A 20,587-nucleotide genomic window follows, 5' to 3' on the forward strand; every position below is an offset into this window, starting at 1 on the left:
ATCGAAACGTTAATACTCCCATTTCCGTCTGCGGACATTAGAGGGCGCCAAACTCCAACCACAGACCCGGATCGCTAATGGAAGCTCACAAACCACCAGATTGGTTCCTAGAAGAGAAGCTATTATCAATATTTCAGATATATTAATAACCATCAGATATGCTGTAATGAGCTCGCGTTTTTTTCTTGACGTTTTTCTGGAGCGTAATTGAACAAGATCCCAACAGGTCTCATTTATGATGGGGGGTTGATCCCTGAGCCACTGTAATAAAACGTTGAAAAAAAAAAACAACTGATGGTGTGTCATTCACAAACAGGTCTGGTGTCTGTGGACTCCATTAACCCTATAAAAAAAAATCATTAAAACACCGTGTATTTTCCCCCAGTCAGCTCTAACCGTCCGGTACATTAAAACACGGTCATCTCCGGCTGTAAAAAAAAAAAAAAAAGACAATGTTGGAGATCACTGAGTCAAATGATCCCAGCTAGGCCGCATTTATTGTTCTCTCAACCAAACTACAGCCCTCGTCCCGCCCGGGAGCGAGACTGACAGCTGCCTCAGCCATTGAGAGAGCCGTATGCTGCCGGCTCGCGAGAAAACGCACCAATCGGCGCCCGGTAGCTTCCGAGGGGCACGCTTTCTACGCTTTCTCTGGCAAGAATGTTAGTTCCTGCTCTTCCCTGGCCGTTTCCTGTAATCGTACAGTGTTGTGAGACGGAGAAAGCCATGTGTGTCGACGCAAAGGTAAATTTAGCACCCCGAAATTATTACTGCGGGAGTCGGGGCAGTGGACGCGATGGTTATTTTCATGTATTTCGGCCGAAAATTAGACGCGGACCAAGCGAAACAGCATTGCGGCCTAACCTGTGTCTGTACGTTGACGGGCAGTGGTTATTGTGGCACGTTGCTTTGGTTTGGTCCGGTTTGTTGATGAGATCGACGGAGTCCGGCGGGCTGAATGGTTGATAGTAAAGGGCGGAGAAGAAAACCAACGGCTCCAAACGTGAGGATTGACGCCGGGCCGGTGAGCCCGGAGACGTCTTCAGGGGGCCACGGGCGCGTTTGGAAAGAGGCACATTTTTAGGTCGCGGTGCGAGCTAACGCTAGCCGACGGGTGAGTGAGGAAGACCCGCAGGAGAGGACAGCATCCTGCCTCTCCGGGGGGCAGCAGCCTCCTCGTCCGGCTTCATCGTCAACTATTTGTGTTCGCTGGGTAGTTTATACTTTTATTTAAAGTGCCAAACGTTGCTTTAGTGTGTTTTCAGACACCTTTATTATGACTTCGAGAGCTTTTGCGGACCGTGTGGCCGAGAGTTGAATGAGATAAACAAAAACAACATGGGTGTTTTTTTTTTTATAACTCGGATGTTCTCTAGTTTTCAAGGCGTTATATGACTTTTAAACATGTTTTTTTTTTAACTGAATGCCTGTTATGTTAGTTTTGTGACTTCATGTTTTCTATAAAAAACAACAACAACAACTGTGTTATTGTGAAGGTTGTCTGCGTTTTAGTAAACTATGCATGTTCTTTTTGTACATTAGGAACCAAACTTGAAGGAATTGAGTTGATATGCATCAGAAACCGAGAGAGAGAGAAAAAAAGGGAGAAGAAGCACCGGAGATCTTCGCTGTGTACGGGTGGATCAGTGGGTTCAGAGACTGGTCCTGTTGTGTGTTAACAACCACAGCTCTGGGACATGCACAGATCAGGGGGGGAGAAAACAAAAACCCTCATCAGTAAGTAGTCCGAGTTTCACCGCTTCATCAACATCAGCACCTGAGTTACACGTGTTTTTGTGAGCACTGGTTCGGTGGGGGAGGTCAGCGATTTCTCTCCATGCACCTGAAACTGGAGAAGAAAGCGCACGTCAAAGTTTGTGTCAAATGTTTCAGTGGAACAGAAAGAAAGGGAGAGAAACCCGGTGAGCGTCGGTGGTGCGGAGCGGCGATTGTGTCGTTGAGGGTGACGCCGCTCCGGGCTCGTTGCTTTATACCCGGTCACAACAACGTATGTAACTCAGATGTTGATTAAGCGCCAAAACTTGGACTACTTAGTCATGTGATGCCAGCGGAGAAGTGTCTGAACTTTCTGATCCAGTGTTGTATAACAATAACAATCATCAGAGTCCGGAAATTGTGGTTAATCAAAGTTTTTCCGCTTTTTTTTTTTCCTCCAGCTTTTTACCTAAAAGTTGAGAAGAATTGGACGACGACTATTTAGCTTCCATCTCGGAGTCTTTTTAACGTTGTGCCCGTCTCCCTGTGTGGAGTGGGCAAGATGGCAGATCCCATTATGGACCTCTTTGAGGACACACCCCTGTTTAACCTGGATGCCCTCCCGGATGACTCCTTCTCTCAGGGCTCCTCAGACCCCGTGGAGGAAGCGCTCAAGCTGGCTTTGGGCCAGGTGGATCCGACGCCCGAGCCGGAGCCCGCCTCCGAGCTCACGGTCAGCACAAGCCTTGGCGTACCTGTAGCAGCTCCTGCCATCCCGGACCCTGCCCCTGCTCCAGTCCCCGTACAGCAGCCGGTGCCAGTGGTGGCTGCTCAGACTGTTTCCATAGCTGCAGCTCCCGCTGTGGCTCCTGCCCCTGCTGATACTGTACCTCAAATACTGGCCCACACCACCATACCCATTACCAGTGTGGCCACCAGTAGCACTGTCCTGCTGAGCTCACCTCTGACTGTTTCTAGCTCCCCGGTTACCACCACAGCCACCACGCAGCAGCTCACACAGATAACTCACCAGCTCACTGCCCAGCAATTAGCTGCCATCACGCAGCAGGCTGGTGGTAAAATAGTCATCCTCAAAGGTCCCCAGGGTCAAGCCCAGGTGCTGCAGACTGTAACAGGAACCACGGGCCAGACCGGCGGAAAAGTCATCCGTGTGTTGTCTGGCACTCCACTCAAACCTGGCATGTCCATACTGCAGGGGGGAGCAGTCTTGAATCAGGCGAGCCCAGGACAAACTCAAGTGAAGGTGGGTGCTCTGGGGGTGCAGAGGCTGTTTCAGTCTCCCAATGGGCCAGTGAAACAGGTGTTGTTCACTTCCATGCCTCAGCAGGTACAGCAGACGCAAGGACAGCAAGTTCAGGTCCAGATACCAGCCCAAGCACAGATAGCTCAAGGCCAGACTCAAGTCCAAGTCCAGGCACAAGGCCAGGTGCAGCTCCAACCAGCCATGCAGACGCAGGTAAGCACCACCTCAGCCTCCACAGGAAGACCACAGCAGCTGCACCACAACAAGTGATGCTTTGAGTGGGTCGGTGGTTTGCTATCGGTGTAATTTCGGTATATTTAGGTCAGTCTTTTCCTGACTGTCATAAATCTCATTCTGCATTCCTGATTCTAGGGGGGAGAGGCAAAGCGCATCACCCTGGTTCTCCAGCAGCCCTCCCAGACAGGTTCTGGCACGCCAGCAGGTCAAGCTGTTACAGCTCAGCAGCATGTTGCACAGGTGCAGCAGGTTCAGACTCAAGGGGGCCAGCAGCACCAGGCCCCAACTAGACTCGTGCTGGGTCAGCTCCCTGGTGGCAAACTGGTCCTCCAGGGAAGTCAGCTAGCGGCCCTGACCCAGGCTCGGGCTGCAGGCCAAGCTGGAGGGCAGCCCAAAGTCCTCACAATCCAGCTGCAGGTGCAGCAGCAGCCCAACCAACAAGGAGGAATTAAGGTAAGAAAAAGCGTTTAGAGGTTAAAAGCTCCTGCTTGTTCAATCAGATTATTGTTGATAAATTACTTTAAGTTCTCATAGTAAGTGTGAGCAGACACTTTTTCTTTAACAAATTGTGCAAACGGCCAGATTTCTTCAGAAAAAAGGGATATTAAAGGTCTTAAACATCACTGATATGATTGATACGAGACATCTGTCTGCGTGCAGATTCCACCTTTCCCAAGCACTCTATTGTTTTAAATGCTGCCTCCGAAGTTTGACCCACTGACATGTTTCTGCACAGAAAAATGCCCCCAGCGTCACAACAAATGTGCCTCTGTGACTGAGTTCACAAACATTTGTGTATGACTGTTTCGGATGTGAAAACTTAATATTGCATGTGCTGTGAAAGTTCACGACCAAAGAACAATGGCCGCCTTTATGTAGCCAGGACAGATAATTCCATATAATTCCTCGGTTCCGCTAACTAATATCCATCAGCAATCAAAGTGAGTGCTTTACTCAGCACGGGGACATTTGTATTTTGAATCACACTTTGTGAACATGGGATGCTGTGACGTGAGAGGCATACATGAGATAAATTGCATATAAAGAAAGCATTATGCATTTCGTCAGATTGCCACATGTCCTTATTACATGTCCTTATTACATGTCCTTATTATATGTCCTTATTACGTGGTTCATGGTTTTAGGTGGAAAATCAGCAATGTGGCCCTTGATGTCAGAGAGAGTCAGCAGAATCTTAATGATTATAGCTTTGTTCAAGATACAGATAAACATCAAAGGTGTGCTTCTGTTTAGGTTTTGGCTGTTTTGTACTTTTCATGGTTTTATTGGCAACATCTTTAAAGCAACACTGCAGCATCTTTTAAAAACATGTGGGTTTGCTGTCTCAGAACAGCGGCCCGGGGCATGTTTAACCCAACATAGCACAGAGTTTGGAAGCATCCTGAGCACAAAGATGAGATTTATACTGCTGATATCAGACTGTCGATAAGACGCAGAACAAACAGATTTATGTCGTCGTCTTCTTTAAAATTCTGACAAATTCATTGATCATATAACTGCTTTATTGCGTGATCTGGCATTGGTTTGCCAGGTTTCTGTAATCTATTAGTTTGATTATATTGAAACGAGCTTGTGACTTGACCCGTCTCTTTCACATCTACAGTACCAGCTGGTTTCAGGAGCTGGCAACACTGGAAGCCCCCAGGTTTTGCAGATATCCCAGGGCCAAGGGGGCCAGAGAGTTGCAGTACCACTAAAAGTGCTCCTACAGCCCCAGGTAGGCCTCAATGAGCATGCACTTTTTATTTTCTGAACATTAGAGCTGGGCTTTTGTACAAAACCGCAAGAAATATATTTTTTTGAATATTGTCTTGCCCTCAGACGAGCTCAGCTTCGTCCACTGGTGGCGCCGTCTCTGTGGTGAAGGTCATCAACACTTCGACAGCAGGTCCCTCCGCTACGACCACCTCTACATCCCAGGCCATCCGGATCACCAAGGCCCCCGGCGAGCCTGCCTCAGTGCGACGAGTGGAGATTCTCTGCAAGCAGGAGAAAGCCAACCGTATTGTGGCTGAAGCTATAGCCCGGGCCAAAGCACGGGGCGAGAAGAACCTGCCCAGAGTCCTGAACCAGGATGAGCTGCCAGCCACACAGACGTCCCCAGAAATGGGGGGTACTGTGACTGTGGTGTCTGCCACGAAGAAAAAAAACAGTGGTGGGGGAAGCAAAAAGAAAAGTTCTGCAGCTGGAGGAACGGTGCCCAAAACTGCAGGAGGGGCTGACAAAAAGGGCAAAGTGAAGACACTAGGAGGAACGACTGCAGTGGTTGGAGGCACAGTGATACCTGGAGGTGGGAACAAAAGCAAGAGCAAGACAAAGACAAAGTAAGTCATGTTCATGTGAGGAGCAGTGGGGGGAGGGGAGGACTGCATTTCTGTATGTCAGGAAGTTTTTTAAAAAAATTTTTTATTTGCTGTCCCTCTGCTTCATTCTGTCTGTGTGTTTCCTCTCCCTCCACCTTCCTGCAGCACTATTACTCTAGTGGGAGCCAAGAAAAGAAAGAGGAACGCGTCCTCAGACCACTCTGACGGGGAGCTCAGCCCAGCCTCACCCACTGCACTGGAGGATGACATGATTACGGTACAAGCACAAACACGGTATCATGAATGACGCCAAATCTCATCCGTAGTCAGCACAAATAATAACAGAGCGGACAGAAGTCATTTGTTTTGAGGCACCTTTTTGTTCTGGTGTGAAAGCCGCAAAATCCAGCAGAAGTGTGGCTGTGCACTGAAGTTCGACGCCATCTCGGATTCCTTGACGTTCGGCACTTAAACTACATCCACGCTAACACGTTTTAGAATGAATATCTTTTGCCATGTTTATGGACGAGTACATCTCATCATGAGTAAGCCACTACAGCATTTCTAAAACATAATCTCTGGTTCGGCTCAAATTAATCTTGAGAGATGAGATGACACCGCCTTCATTAATTGTTTTGAAACACATTTTCTTCCACGTACCTGTCTGAGTTGCGTGAGCTGCAGTAACTGAGGCGTCTCTGTCCACAGCCGGCGAGCTAGCGTGTACTGATAGTCTGTTATGTGAGTCGTTTTGTAAAACACCAGTAAATTGTTACCTCGATCTATAGTGTGCATGTGAGGCGTAGAGGGGACATTGTAAATTGGAGCCACAGAACACACTTAAACTCGACCCATCTAAACTGCATGAAAACTAAAGATTTTGTTCTGTAATGTGTAATCCCATTTTTTGTTGTATTTTTGTTCAAATGGATCCTCTAATACTGGCATTGAAAGATGTACCATTAGGTAAACGGTATTGATGTTAAGGTATCAATGCTGGTACTGAAAAATGACCAATACAGCCCAGTTAAGTGTCATTAACACTTAACTGCTTCATCCTTTATTAACACGAGAGGCTTTGGTGTTTTTGCACAGTCTCAGTTACTGTTTGCGTTCGTTGGCCGTTCATGTCACAGTTGTGACATCAAAACATTTATAACTGAAAAGAGGTAGAGCATGAAGACTGTGGACTAGTTTCACAGTTTATCTCCTGAAGAAGCCAGTTTGGTAGTTTCTAATGAGAGAGCCCCTTCTCTGACTGTCAGATGGTTGACACACATCCATTTCTGAGCTGGGACGTCCCAGTTATCAGACATGTTTGATAAAGAGGTCAAATGAGCCAAAATGTCCAGAAGAACAAACGTGATAGTCATATAAAAGCTGAACTTTAAAGAAAATACATTGAGTGTGACCTGGCGTCAGCTGCACAGAGGACATGAGTGTTTATTGTGCGAGACCGAACACATTGAACTTACACCTTTTCCCTTCTGGCCAGAAGAGGCGCTCCAATCGTGTAGTGAAGAGGAAGAAGTACACAGAGGACCTGGATATCAAGATAACGGACGATGAAGACGAGCAGGAAGACGTCGATGTTACTACAACTGCGGCAGCTGTGGCCTCCATCAGCGGCGGGACGGCAGCGCAGCTCAAACAGGAAATGGAGCTGGACGGTGATGGGCAGCCCAGTATGCAGTTCTTTGTGGTGAGTATCGAATGGTTGCAAGTAATTTGATGCTTACTATGATGACACAGTTTGACTGACTGTTCATTTCTCACATTATTTGTGTGTTTGCTGTTTTTGACCAGAATCTTTGTGTTGTAGTTTATCAGTCTTAAGAGTGTCACTTTTATTTGACAGGAAAACCCCAGTGAGGAAGATGCTGCCATTGTTGACAAAGTGCTGTCTATGAGGTTAACCACGAAGGAGGTGTGTTTGTTTGTTTATTTACATGATGATCCATTGCAAGACGTACAAGATATATTTAATATCTTGTAATGATTGTAAATCACATCCTGTCATATGTTCTTCTTTTCAAGGTGTCTCAGGGCCAGTACACCAACGTTGAAGAATTCTTTGTTAAATACAAGAACTAGTAAGTTTCAGTCTCTCAATGAACAACTCGATGCCTTTTATTGCTTGAGCGGAGGAGCGAGTGAGTGAACATGAGTACAACTTGACTTTCTTGTTCTCAGTTCTTACTTACACTGCGAGTGGGCCAGTATGGAGCAGCTGGAGAAAGATAAGAGGATCCATCAAAAGATCAAGAGGTTCAAGACCAAGCACGCACAGATGAGGCATTTATTTCAGGAGGTGAGTGGGAGTCGCATGCTGTAACCTTTTATTTAGGGGTGTGCAGGAGCTCGGCCGGTTGAACCGTAACCAGGCTTTCTGTTTCTGATACGGCTGTTTTCTCTTCAGGAAGAGGAGCCTTTTAACCCAGACTACATGGAGGCGGACAGGATCCTGGATGTGTCCCACAGTGTGGACAAGGACAATGGCGAGGTGAGAGACGAGGTCCCTTTTACATCCAATTCAAAAAGAGTCATCTCTTGGCTGTGTTGCTGAACTCACTGCTGTTTTTTTTACTTTTAGAAATATGACCTCTTCTTCTTTCATAAAACAAAATATTTACCATACTTAAATTGTTGTTTTAAATCCCACTTTTCCTCCCATCCCCTCCAGCCTGTCATCTACTACTTGGTGAAGTGGTGCTCTCTGCCATACGAAGACGCCACATGGGAACTGAAGGAGGACGTGGACGAGGGCAAAGTTGAAGAATTCAGCAAAATCCAAGACCGACAACCTCGCTTGAAAAGAGCTGTGAGTCGTCAAGTGAAAGATAACGAGGAGCACTCCTGTGTCTAATCACCGGGTTTATGCATATTTTAAATTTGCTTCCTTTCCTTGGACCCACATAATGTAGCCATCAAAGCTAGTTGTATCATCCCATCTGTTGTCTGTATTGTGTCTCCTTTGTTTTTCTGAACTGTCAACTACGGAGGCAAAATGCCAACAGACCTGCGGTGGTCAGACGCAGGTCATCAATTAATTAACCTCCCGTTGACAAACGGACTCAAACACTGCAGATGCAACAGGTTTCCATTCACTGTGAATTAAACCTTGAAAAACAGACTGACAAAACAGGAACCAAGATCTGCCCGGCAGCACAACCTGGAAATGTTGTGAGAGGTTCAGCTCAGTGGAAACTCAACTGACACCAACAACTTTGTGTCGATTTAAACCTTAGAAACATTGATTAAGAGAAATAACATGATAATCAATCACAGGAATGATTCTCGTGTGGTTGTTTTCATCCGTTTGTCCTTCTCTCTCTTCAGACACGACCTTCTGCCGGCTCCTGGAAGAAGCTGGAGGAGACCAGAGAGTACAAGAACAGCAACACACTCAGAGAGTATCAGCTGGAAGGAGTCAACTGGCTGCTCTTCAACTGGTACAACAGGTATTTGTCACATGCACTCGTGCTTCGTACACTATTTGATCAGTGGCAAAATATACGGTGATGCCACCCTGAAACGTGGTTAGTTTGACCAGTAAGTGCTCAAACTGTAATTATAAAATTAGCAGGAACAGCTTTAATAGGGGAGAAAAAAAAAGGGGGCTTTATTTAAACAAAATGCTATTTGATGCATGTATTTCTAAATGGCAGAGCATAAACATGAGGGAAGAACATGATGAAAGCATCGTGATATTTATTTGAATGACACTCTTGTATCTGCCTCCCCCGAGGCTTCAGTATTCACTCTCCGGGTCGCTTGTTTTTCAGGCAGAACTGTATCCTGGCAGATGAGATGGGTCTGGGGAAGACCATCCAGTCTATCGCGCTGCTGTCTGAGGTGTACGCTGCCAGTATCCAGGGCCCCTTCCTGGTCATCGCTCCCCTCTCCACCATCACCAACTGGGAGAGGGAGTTCTCCACGTGGACCGACATGAATGCCATCGTGTACCACGGCAGCCTGGCCAGCCGACAGATGATCCAGCAGTACGAGATGTACTGCAAAGACGACAAGGTGCAGTTATTGATCAGGACTGTAGTTGATTCTTTTGACTGATTTTTAAACAGGACTAATGAAAATGATGATTCTGCGTGCAGGAGCATTTGATCCCGGGTGCGTACAAGTTTGACGCCCTGATCACAACCTTTGAGATGGTGCTGTCCGACTGCCCGGAGCTGAGAGAGATCTCCTGGCGCTGTGTGATCATCGATGAGGCTCACCGCCTCAAAAATCGCAACTGCAAGCTGTTGGACAGCTTAAAGATGCTGGACCTGGTGAGTGGACCACGGCTGTTGCTGCTTGGTACTGAATAAGGCTGATCAAACATGGAAAGATTTCAAGGCTTTTCCTCTCCGCTTATATCTCCTGTTTCCTGTCCTGTCTCCCGTGTTGTCCCGTTCTCTTGAACATGTTTTGCTTCATTACAAATCTGCTTGTTGTTCATTCTGTCCCTCTTCCTTCTGTCTCTGTCTCTGTTCTCTGGTTTCTCCCAGGAACACAAAGTGTTGTTGACCGGCACTCCTCTCCAGAACACTGTGGAGGAACTCTTCAGTCTGCTTCACTTCCTGGAGCCCACTCAGTTCCCCTCTGAAACTGAATTCCTTCGAGACTTCGGAGACCTCAAAACTGAGGAACAGGTGTGAAAACACACACATACACCAACACATTCAGTGTCTCTTTGTCTTGAAGTCACGTCTACATTGTTGCTCATATCTAATGTCGAACAGGTCAATGAGCATGTGGTTTGTTTTGGTTCTTTAGGTTCAGAAGTTGCAGGCAATCTTAAAGCCCATGATGTTACGAAGGCTCAAGGAGGATGTTGAGAAGAACTTGGCACCCAAGCAGGAGACCATCATCGAGGTCAGTTTAAAGAACAATCTGTCTCTCCTGTCTCACTAAAAAGGACGAGAAATCAAGTTGTTCTCTAAATGAATTAAGCTTGTGAATAAGGATTTATTAACAGTTTAGAAGCATTGATGGTATATGAACTCTGCGATTGCCTCCCACATGACAAACAGCCAGACGAGACCTTTTCTCACAACAGATATTTAAAACAATGATGCCCTCTGCTGTACGATTAATGGTGAATTAAAAAAATACAAAACTTGTCCGTATATCCTCTCAGGTTGAGTTGACGGATGTCCAGAAGAAATACTACCGGGCCATCCTGGAGAGGAACTTCAGTTTCCTCAGTTTAGGGGCAAACAGCAACAGCAATGTCCCCAACCTGCTCAACACGATGATGGAGCTCCGCAAGTGCTGCAACCACCCCTACCTCATCAATGGTATGGCACGACAACTTTTTTTATATCGGCATTTATTTTTTGGGATTAAAAACAGTGGATCGAGGTTGTTTATCTTTCTGCCCCGAGCATCTTACCGTCTGTGTGTTTAATATATTTAACAATACAATTTTTTGGGCTGAAATAGAAGAACAGCAGTGCAGGTGGTGCATATAGTGATTGTGTTATGTCCTGTTTTTATATGGTGCCTTCGTGCCTCTCTGTCCTGTCCAGGTGCAGAGGAGAAGATCGTGGCGGAGTTGCGGGAGGTGTATGACCCGCTGGCCTCTGACTTCCATTTGCAGGCCCTGATTCGGTCGGCCGGTAAGCTGGTGCTACTGGACAAGCTGCTGCCTCGCCTCAAGGCCGGCGGCCACAAAGTGCTCATCTTCTCCCAGATGGTGCGCTGCTTAGACATTCTGGAGGACTACCTCATCAACAAGAGGTACGAGGGTCGGATTGTTCGTCTATTACGGTATTTTTGTTTTAATAAAAAGAGAATTGTGAGATCAAAGCACAACTGATGGTTATAAAATCTGAAATGTGTCTTAATGTCTTCAGAGTGTTAGATGGACTCATTTGTGTGTTACAGATACCTTTATGAGCGGATTGATGGCAGAGTTCGTGGGAACTTGCGACAAGCTGCCATCGATCGCTTCAGCAAGCCTGATTCAGATCGCTTCGTCTTCCTGCTGTGTACTCGTGCCGGCGGCCTGGGTATTAACCTCACTGCTGCTGACACATGTGTGATATTCGACTCTGACTGGAACCCTCAAAATGACCTGCAGGTACAAGACTACTGTACTGTGGTATCATGTTATTTGAATGAGGCCATTATTTCTTCATTTGCAGTCACATTGATTTTATGTTCAGAACTTGAAACTCTTCCAATCATTTAGGTGTAAGCAGCTACGTATTCTGCTCTGCTGATCTTTCTCTTATTCTTATTCCAGGCCCAAGCACGATGTCATCGTATTGGCCAGTCGAAGGCGGTCAAGGTCTACCGGCTCATCACCAGGAACTCCTATGAGAGGGAGATGCTGGATAAAGCCAGTCTGAAGCTCGGCCTGGACCGTGCTGTCCTGCAGAGCATGAGCGGCAACAAAGAGAGCAACGTGAACGGGGTAAGAAAACCTGTCGGTCATCAACTAAAACCGTTAGGCTGCTCGGTTGTATTACATCTCGTTCATTTTGAACAATGAGTCTGTTTAATCCAGTTAGCATCACTTGTGTAAATGGCTCTCCCTGTCGTCTTTATCAGATCCAGCAGTTCTCCAAGAAGGAGATCGAGGATCTTCTGAGGAAGGGAGCCTACGCTGCCATCATGGATGAGAACGATGAGGGCAGTCGCTTCTGTGAGGAGGATATCGACCAGATCCTTCAGCGGAGAGCCACGACCATCACCATTGAGAGCGAGGGAAAGGGCTCCACGTTCTCCAAAGCCAGCTTTGTGGCCTCTGAGAACCGCAACGACATCGCCCTTGATGACCCTGAATTCTGGCAGAAGTGGGCCAAGAAAGCCGACATAGACATGGACACCATCAATCGGAAGGTAACAAGAATACGATGAAGGATTACATCCCGCTGCTCGGACAGTACTGTAGATTTTTACTAGAGCACGGTCCAGGTCCTTTCATATGCTCTGACTGAAGTTACTCTTCCCTCTCGCAGAACACTCTCGTGATCGACACTCCCAGAGTTCGCAAGCAGACCCGTCAGTACTCCAGTTTACGTGGTGAAGGTGGAGACCTGTCTGATCTAGAGAGCGATGATGAGTATCCACCTGCCAACTCTCGACAGTCGCGGGCCTCTCGACGCGCCGACCGTCACAGCGGAGGAGGTTACGGCCGCACCGACTGTTTCCGGGTGGAGAAACACCTGCTTGTCTACGGGTGCGCAGACCGTATTTACCATGTACCACTTTTTATTTGGTCTCGTCCTTTGTTTTGACTGCTCTGACCTGTTATGGTGTGTTTTAGTTGGGGCCGTTGGAAGGACATCTTGTCCCACGCCAGGTGTAAACGGCGTCTGAGCGAACGCGACGTGGAGACGATCTGCCGTGTCATTCTGGTCTTTTGTCTGCTTCACTATCGCGGAGACGAGAACATCAAGAGTTTCATCTGGGAGCTCATCACGCCGCCAGAGAACGGACGAGAACCACAAACACTACTCAACCACTCGGGTACGGAGCTGCACGCAGATTTATTTACAATAAACTCATCTGGATACGTTTGTTTGGCAGAAGAAAAAAATGTCCTCCTTCTTAGTCCTCATACTTGTCATAGAGGAAATCTGTTGAGAAATTGCTGAGGTGTTTATTAACTGTGACCGATTGATCCGTCAGGCCTGTCTATCCCTGTTCCGAGAGGCAGGAAGGGTAAGAGAGTAAAGGCCCAGAGCACATTTGATGTTCAGAAGGTGGAGTGGATTCGTAAGTACAACCCTGACACGCTGCTGCTCGACGACAGCTACCGAAAGCACCTCAAGCACCAGTGCAACAAGTACGTGAAGGCCAATCAGCTGTATGTGTGCGTGTGTACACGCAAACTCCACGTCATCCACGGTTAAATATTAAAACCTCCCTTCTCCTCTTTCAGGGTGTTGCTGAGGGTGCGTATGCTCTACTACCTGAAACAGGAGGTGATTGGTGAACATGCTGAGTCTGTCCTGAAAGGGGCCGATATCAGGTATCTAATGCTCCCCATTGTACATATAGGACCACACACACACACACAGACACAGGCTCAATTACTGAGGTTCACTGTGAGGCATGTAGGGACGGAGTGCATTTATTTTTGTTTGCAGGGATGTTGACATCTGGATGCCTGAGATGGAGCAGCAGGAGGTGCCTGCAGGATGGTGGGACTCTGAGGCTGACCGCTCTCTGCTTGCTGGTGTATTCAAACATGGTAGGTTCTTTTCTTCCTGTATGTAGGTTCATCACGTATGAATCCGGTGAGGGTTTTGTGATACAGTAATCTCAGTTCTTGCTCTGCCGTGGTCATGTTGTGTTCCTGCAGTTGCCTCGAATTTGAAACTTTTAACCGTCAGTCGAACATTGTTTTTTTTGTGTCATTAACTTTTTCCTCTGTTACCAGGTTATGAGATGTACACCACCATGCGCGCTGATCCCTGCCTCTGCTTCCTGGAGAGAGCCGGTCGCCCTGATGACAAGGCCATTGATGCCGAGCAACACACCGGTGACGCTGAGCTCGGAGACGAGTGAGTTATGTTTGCTGACAGCGTCACCTCAGACTTAATGCTTATAGATTCATAGCAGACTTTACTGAACATTATCACGTTTCCATCACTTTGAAAATGTGCTTTGTTTGTCATCGACTTTAATTGAAATGTTCTTAAAAGTCTTGATATTCATGAAACGAATTGTAATGGGATGACCTGTTACTGTACCCGTCTCACCCTTTTCCTGCCTGATGATTGTATCGTTTGTTTTATGCAGAGCTGATTATGATAAATACTCAGAAGATCCAGAGTTCAAGCCTGCGTCAAGACACACCAAAGATCTTTTTGAGGAGGTACGAATCTGAACATCACATCACATCTGGTTCTGGCAGCACAAGTAGAATAGTATAGATATTGTTAAATGTTTTGAAGCGAAGTAATCGGACTAAAAAAACAAAACATACTAATAAATCTTTATTTGACTTTGTCCTGCAGCCGGATTCGATGAACGTGGACGATGAGATCATTGTGGAAGACAAGGCCATGCCAGTGGTCACTGAGAGCGTAACCAGCCAGAGTGGTGCGTGCGACTGGCCCTCCAGCTCATCGCTGACAGCGCGGCTGCGGCGGCTGATCACAGCCTACCAGCGCAGCTACAGACAGGAGCAGCTGAAGATCGAAGCCGAGGCGAAGGGCGACCGCAGACGCAGGCGCTGCGAGCAGGCCAGCAAGCTGAAGGAAATCGCACGGCAGGAGCGACAGCAGAGGTGAGCTGCTGTTACGTTGTTCTGTCTCCAGCGGCTCAGGGAATTATATATTATACTTGAAGTTGTCGAGACTTTCACTGTTGTACTGGAGTGAAGCACTCATTGTTTTTTGTTTTTTTGTATTTTATGTTATGGCATGCATTTTAAGTTGGCAAAATAGGTGGTATTTTTTTAAAGCTGATTCTGAAATCCAGCATTTTCGAGCTCAGCTCTTGAATCGGCGCGTTAAACTAAAAGCCCCTCCTCACTCCACCTGCCCTCGGTTTCATTTAGGTGGACGCGTAGGGAAGAATGTGATTTCTACCGCGTGGTGTCGACTTTCGGGGTGGAGAAGATTAAAAAGGAGCTCGGTATCCCTGAAGGCGGAGACGCAGAATTCGACTGGAACCGTTTCCGTACCTTTGCTCGTCTGGACAAAAAGACCGACGAGAGCCTCAGCCGTTACTTCCGCTCCTTCGTTGCCATGTGCCGCAGGGTGTGCCACCTCCGCCCGGGTCGTGGTGAAGGTAACTAAGTTTATTTAATAGTCCACAGTGTTGGATGCTTCCTTTCCTGTTGAGGTTTACACCACCAGCTACACTCTTCATCTTTTACACTCTTCTCCCTCAGAACCATCAGACCTCTCTCAGACCGTGGCCCCCATCACTGAGGAGCGGGCCTCCCGTACCCTCTACCGAATCAGCCTCCTGCGTCGCCTTCGTGAGCGAGTGCTCCCCCACCCCTCCCTGAAGGAGCGTCTGCCTCTGGCTCCGTCCAGCGCCGAGCTGCCCGCTTGGTGGAACATACCGGATCACGATCGTCAGCTGATGCTCGGCGCCGCGCTGCACGGCGTCAGTCGCACCGAGCTCTCCATCTTCCCAGACCCGCAGTTCACCTTCAACCAAGCCCGCGAAGAGTTCATCCAGAACCAGCAGGTGCCAGCCCTCCCGCCGCCACCGCCGCCGCCGCCGCCGCCACCCCCCCAGTTACCGCCCGTCATGACACTCAGCCTGCCCAAGACTGAGGAGGACATGCCTGCAGTGAAGGGGGAGGGAACTGACGAGAGCGCCCGGTTGCTCGGAGGTGAAATCGGCGCCGAGCTGCAGAATACGCCGCTGAGTCACCACGACGGCAAAGTGCGAGGCGAAGGCTGGAGCTTCAAGAGGAGCAGGGGGAGGGGGGAAAGATCAGGAGGAGGAAGGAAGGGCGAGGGAGGGTCCGATTCAGATTCTGATTCTGATTCAGGCTCATCTTCCTCGGAGCGATCAGGCAGCAGCGATGAAAGCGGAGAGAGTGAGGAGGAGGTGGAGGGAGGTGAGGAGGCCGTCAAAGTGTTTCGTTTTTACTGCTGCAAAAATCTAATTTAGCACATTTGTTAATTTCCCCTTTGTTTCCCTCTCAGCGAGCATGAAGGTGCGTGATGTGGATGAAGAAAATAGTTTACTCTCCATGACTCCGTCTCAGGATGGCATCCCTCCTCCTGATCCTCTCAGAGTTGACTGGCCGAAGGTAACTGATGAACACTTAATCATTTCTAGCTCTGGAAACTACAACCACGTGTTTCATTTCTCTTGGTGACTGACTGACTGACTCTCACGGCGTTACTTCTTCGTCTCAGGACCGCATGTTGATCAACCGCCTGGACAGCTTGTGTACGCTGGTGGTGAGCGGTCAGTGGCCCTCGGGGCGGCGCTACGTGTCGGAGGCTCACCTCAACACCGGCTCGGAGCTGGCGGCAGATGAGATGGCCTTCACAAGGTTGATCCGTAAACCCAGCGGAGTGCCCGGTGGGCCCGGCGGAGACGGAGAGGACGGAGAGTTCACCGTCAAACTCCTCAAGGTGAGAATGTGATGGAGGTTTACTATGTTGTTTAAGGCATCAGCAGGCAAAATAAAATCACTTGATGACTGTGATGATTTCATGAAGTGTCTAAAAACATGTATATGTTGAGGTGTAGTTTATTGCTGAATTCGAGGCCTCTCTGTGTCTCGCTGTCAGGAGGAGGGCCTGAAGCTGACGTTCTCCAAACAGGCCCTGATGCCTAACGGGTCAGCAGGAGAGAGCAGCGGCCGCAAGAAGCGCAAGGACCAAGAGGTACACATGTCAGGTTTACATGTGCTCCTCCCACAGGCTGGATGTAAACGTGGACGTAGCTTCTGGGTCAGAAAAAGGAATCCAATGCGGAAGGATTGACAGGCCCGCAGTGCAGTCAGGTTTCTGCTATCGGCGGGACGTGTTCCCAATCAGATCGAGTCCCTCGCTCCTCTCCAGCTCGTCCAAAAAGGATCGAGTCATTTCTCTCTCCAAACCGCTCTGAACTCGAGGCTTCATAACAGCAGTTCCTGACCAGCGGGTCACGGCGCTGTTGGTTGTCGCTCGGTTCTTCCACAACACAAGCTGTTGAATGCAAAAAAAACCCCCTAAAAACTAAAAACCAACCTGCAAAGGATTTTCTTTACAATTTTTTTTTTTTTTTCAATTTAACTCTCACTTTTAGCTCTCGGACCTCGATGGACTCCACGATCCTTCGGAGCGTACTCCTCGGCGCAGGGACCCCCCCCCGTGGCTGAAGGAGAACCCAGATTATGAGGTGGAGGGAGACATGCTGGAGGTAAACTCGCAACAACCAATAAACTCATCAAATAATCGTCATAATGTCCCGACTCATCGGGTTGATGGTGAAACGATGTTTCTACTCCATCCCATCCTTTTGTCTCCTTTCTATAGCTACTTGTGAACAGGAGCAAGAGGAAGAGGAGGAGGAGGGCAGATAAACCCCCCACAGGCACGGAGAAGGTCAAACTCATTAACATGAGGACAGGAAAGAAGGTGAGACATCATGTCACACAGCTGCAGTCTGGAGTTGTTGTCTGTTTGCTGTCTTATTCTCACGAACATTCAAATGTGTGTCTGTAGGTCGGAGCTGCTTTCTGTCCGATGCTGCAAGACCTGAGAGAATATCTGGAGGAGAACGCTGATATCGCTGTAGCACCCGAGTGGTCCGAAACGGTCCGCAACTCGGTACGTAGCCAACTTATTATAGTGTGGCTCTTCATTTTTGTGATTATTTTAAGTGAAAGAGAATGCAGCAAAGTAATTTGAGTGGAGACGGGGGCAGTAACTTTTGTAAGAATTTCAAATTACGTCAGCGCCCGAGTTTCAAACACTTTTTGCGACCTCCTTGTGTGCGCGCGCATTTGCGATTTCACCGTGGACTTGAGCCGAGGCCGCACATCACATTCTCTGTCCAACTCTGGAAATCGGAAACGGAGACTCTTGAAAAGTCCAATGAAGCCATGAGTCAAGTTTCAGGTCCGCGGTGAAATCAAATACGCACACACCAGTGGTCATAAAATGCACGTCAGTCAGGGGCTGAGGTTGATCAAACGACATATATTGAAATACTTCCTCATGAATGTTACTGCGTCTCTCTGCTTCCTGCACATCGATGTTTGTGGATACACAACAGGAACAGTCTTCTTGTTTAACCTCTTAAGACACCGTAGTGCGCTTTGCTCCCATGAAGAACAACGCTGCTAGCTGGTATGTAGGTCTTTAAAAAGGAAAACGATGTTAAGGCACATGAAGCCGTCTTCTGTGTGTTTTTATTGTCTTATTTGTTTTCCAATACTAGACTTTGTAATATTTCTTCTACCACTGACTAACAATAATCATTTTCTAATTTGTTTTTCTCGCAGGGCTTTCTGCCCGAGACCTTCTTCCATCGCCTGCTGACCGAGCACTCGGAGATCCCGAAGAAAAGCCGACGCCGCCATCATCACCACCACCACCACCACCACCACCTCACTCCAGAGCCGATCCCCGAAGACCCCAACCTGGATGGAGTGGAAGAGGAGACTCTGGTGTCAGACGGAGCCTACATGATGGACGAGGAGGACATCGAGACCTCCCATCACTTCCTCACCAGTCCGGACTTTGACGTTAAAATGGAGGGTGGCGACAGCCTCTCCCAAGGTGACTATGACAGCTCGGATCAAGAAGCGCTATTGGACGATGTGATCATAGCACAGAAGGACTCCGACTCCTCATCAAGCTCAGAGGATTGACTGAACCTCTATCCCCGAACACATCTGACTTAGTCCCCTTGTCGAAATTGAAATCATGTTATTCCTCATTTATTTTTACCATTATGTATCAAAACATGAATGAATTGTTTTTTTTGTTGCTACTTTTATTCATTTATTTTATATAGGGGTTTTTCCATCTAAGGAACAGGTTTGCACCATCTTTTTTTTTTCTCCCGGCATCACGATTCTGTTCCATCTCTCTCTCCTCGATCTTGTCTCTGACAAAATGGCAAAAAGCTGAGCTTTCTTACTTGTCAACTCATCATTCTCCTCCTCTTCCTCCAAAACCTATGAATTCCCATCACATTCCCAACCGCGACCAAAAGGGGACCTTTGCTGTACAGATACACTTTTCTTATCTAAGAACCTCAAAGCTGGCCCTCTAGCGCTACATGAAACTGGACATGTGGACTGAGCAGAACCAGATCCCACAAACACCCCCCCCCCCCCCTCCCTGATCTCATTGGGTCGCATCCTCTGTCCAGACAAGTCTGTGAACTAAAAAAAAAAAAAGGGGATCCAGTGTGTGGATGTACTGTTAGTGTTTTCACTCTATGGGTGGGGGTCGAGGGGAAGTGGCGTATTAGTTACTGAAACAGAGCTAGGAGGATGGGTGTATTGTACAATGTAGAGCTGGTCAGTTGTGTACTATGGTGCAAAGATGACAGCATCAAGTTACTATTCTTGTTTTATGATCTGATTGTATCTGTGATATGAATAACAGCAATCTACAGTGAAATCCAGTTTGTGTGTATTTTTGTGATTTTCACTCAGCAGAAGCAATAAGAGGGTTTTCTGTGTGTACACATGATGTCCATTTCTCAACTGTTGTGTAATTGTAACCTAATTACAGCAGATGATCACCCACTAAGGCTTAAATTATTGCCATTAATTGAGCTACTGAGACCTATGACGCACTTAATGCTGAATAGTACTACATCTAATAATTTGGCATTATCTTGCAGTGCGGATATTTTGTTTCGCCACGTGGTTCAGCACGTGATTCTTTCTGATGATCTGTCTTAAACATCACAGCTGAGATACTTTTGAGTTATTAAGCTATATTCAAAACTACATTGGTCCCTATTGCAATACTCTAACGATACCTAAACATCAAATTCTCAAAGGTCAAATGTTAGAATAATAATGCACAAATTTGACCAAAAAGAACAGTAAGTGATGGAATACTTCTGAATGGACGAAACCTGCGCTTGGTGTATTTGTACCGCTGCATCCTGAAGGCCTGAACTCGGGACAGAAAAGTTCCAACAGAGAATTATTTTAAAATCCTTTGAAGTAATATGATGCAACTCTTAAGAATACTGGTGACGAAGACACCGTCTGATTTGTCTTTTGCATTGTCCGCATCGTGCGATCTGTCATGTCGTCATAAAAAAAAAAAAAAAAAACTGCGAAAACCAGCAAACATTTTAGAAGCTGGTACTTGAATATTTCTGACATTTTATGCGTGTAAACATTATTGACATATTCATCTTTTAGCTGGAGAGGTTACGGTTGGTTTCTGGGTGTCTGGGTAGACGCTGAACCAGCATGTACAGCGGGGTTCATAGGGGCCCTTATAAGAGGCCAGCTTCGCCGTGAATTGAGGAAATTTAAATCTGTTACGAGCTCCACGACTGCTGACTCAGTCAAAAACTGGAAAGGAAAAAAACCTTGAAAGCGTGACACATGTTGACTGATAACTTGCTGCAGGATTCAGTTACTTGAAAT

General features: G+C 47.3%; 1 protein-coding gene across 5 annotated transcripts; it reads left to right on the forward strand.

The window, feature by feature from the left end:
* The first annotated feature begins 661 nt into the window (after window positions 1–661).
* On the forward strand, window positions 662–19,595 carry chd8 (chromodomain helicase DNA binding protein 8). 5 transcript variants are annotated; one of them, XM_069164352.1, is made up of 40 exons: window positions 662–744; window positions 2,178–2,980; window positions 3,062–3,193; window positions 3,353–3,670; window positions 4,842–4,955; window positions 5,060–5,562; window positions 5,707–5,818; window positions 7,037–7,243; window positions 7,400–7,468; window positions 7,579–7,634; window positions 7,735–7,852; window positions 7,961–8,044; window positions 8,225–8,362; window positions 8,881–9,002; window positions 9,327–9,570; window positions 9,654–9,830; window positions 10,050–10,193; window positions 10,318–10,416; window positions 10,682–10,841; window positions 11,073–11,283; window positions 11,431–11,626; window positions 11,792–11,962; window positions 12,100–12,390; window positions 12,510–12,730; window positions 12,818–13,020; window positions 13,183–13,339; window positions 13,436–13,525; window positions 13,644–13,747; window positions 13,937–14,060; window positions 14,299–14,374; window positions 14,517–14,788; window positions 15,062–15,294; window positions 15,398–16,081; window positions 16,170–16,276; window positions 16,386–16,607; window positions 16,767–16,862; window positions 17,266–17,379; window positions 17,496–17,597; window positions 17,685–17,789; window positions 18,467–19,595. In XM_069164352.1, exons 2-40 carry the CDS (start codon window positions 2,279–2,281, stop codon window positions 18,833–18,835), a joined length of 7,647 nt encoding a protein of 2,548 aa, XP_069020453.1. In that variant the 5' UTR covers window positions 662–744; window positions 2,178–2,278; the 3' UTR covers window positions 18,836–19,595. The 5 variants fall into 5 exon arrangements, with proteins under 5 accessions (XP_069020453.1, XP_069020450.1, XP_069020452.1 ...); XM_069164349.1 differs by having other exon boundaries at window positions 2,178–3,193; XM_069164351.1 differs by having other exon boundaries at window positions 2,178–3,193; window positions 7,040–7,243.
* Window positions 19,596–20,587: the final 992 nt, after the last annotated feature.

Source organism: Embiotoca jacksoni, unplaced genomic scaffold (assembly GCF_022577435.1).
Source record: "Embiotoca jacksoni isolate LCO1_2020_lvr unplaced genomic scaffold, fEmbJac1.0.p SCAF_31, whole genome shotgun sequence".
Classification (NCBI taxonomy): domain Eukaryota; kingdom Metazoa; phylum Chordata; class Actinopteri; family Embiotocidae; genus Embiotoca; species Embiotoca jacksoni.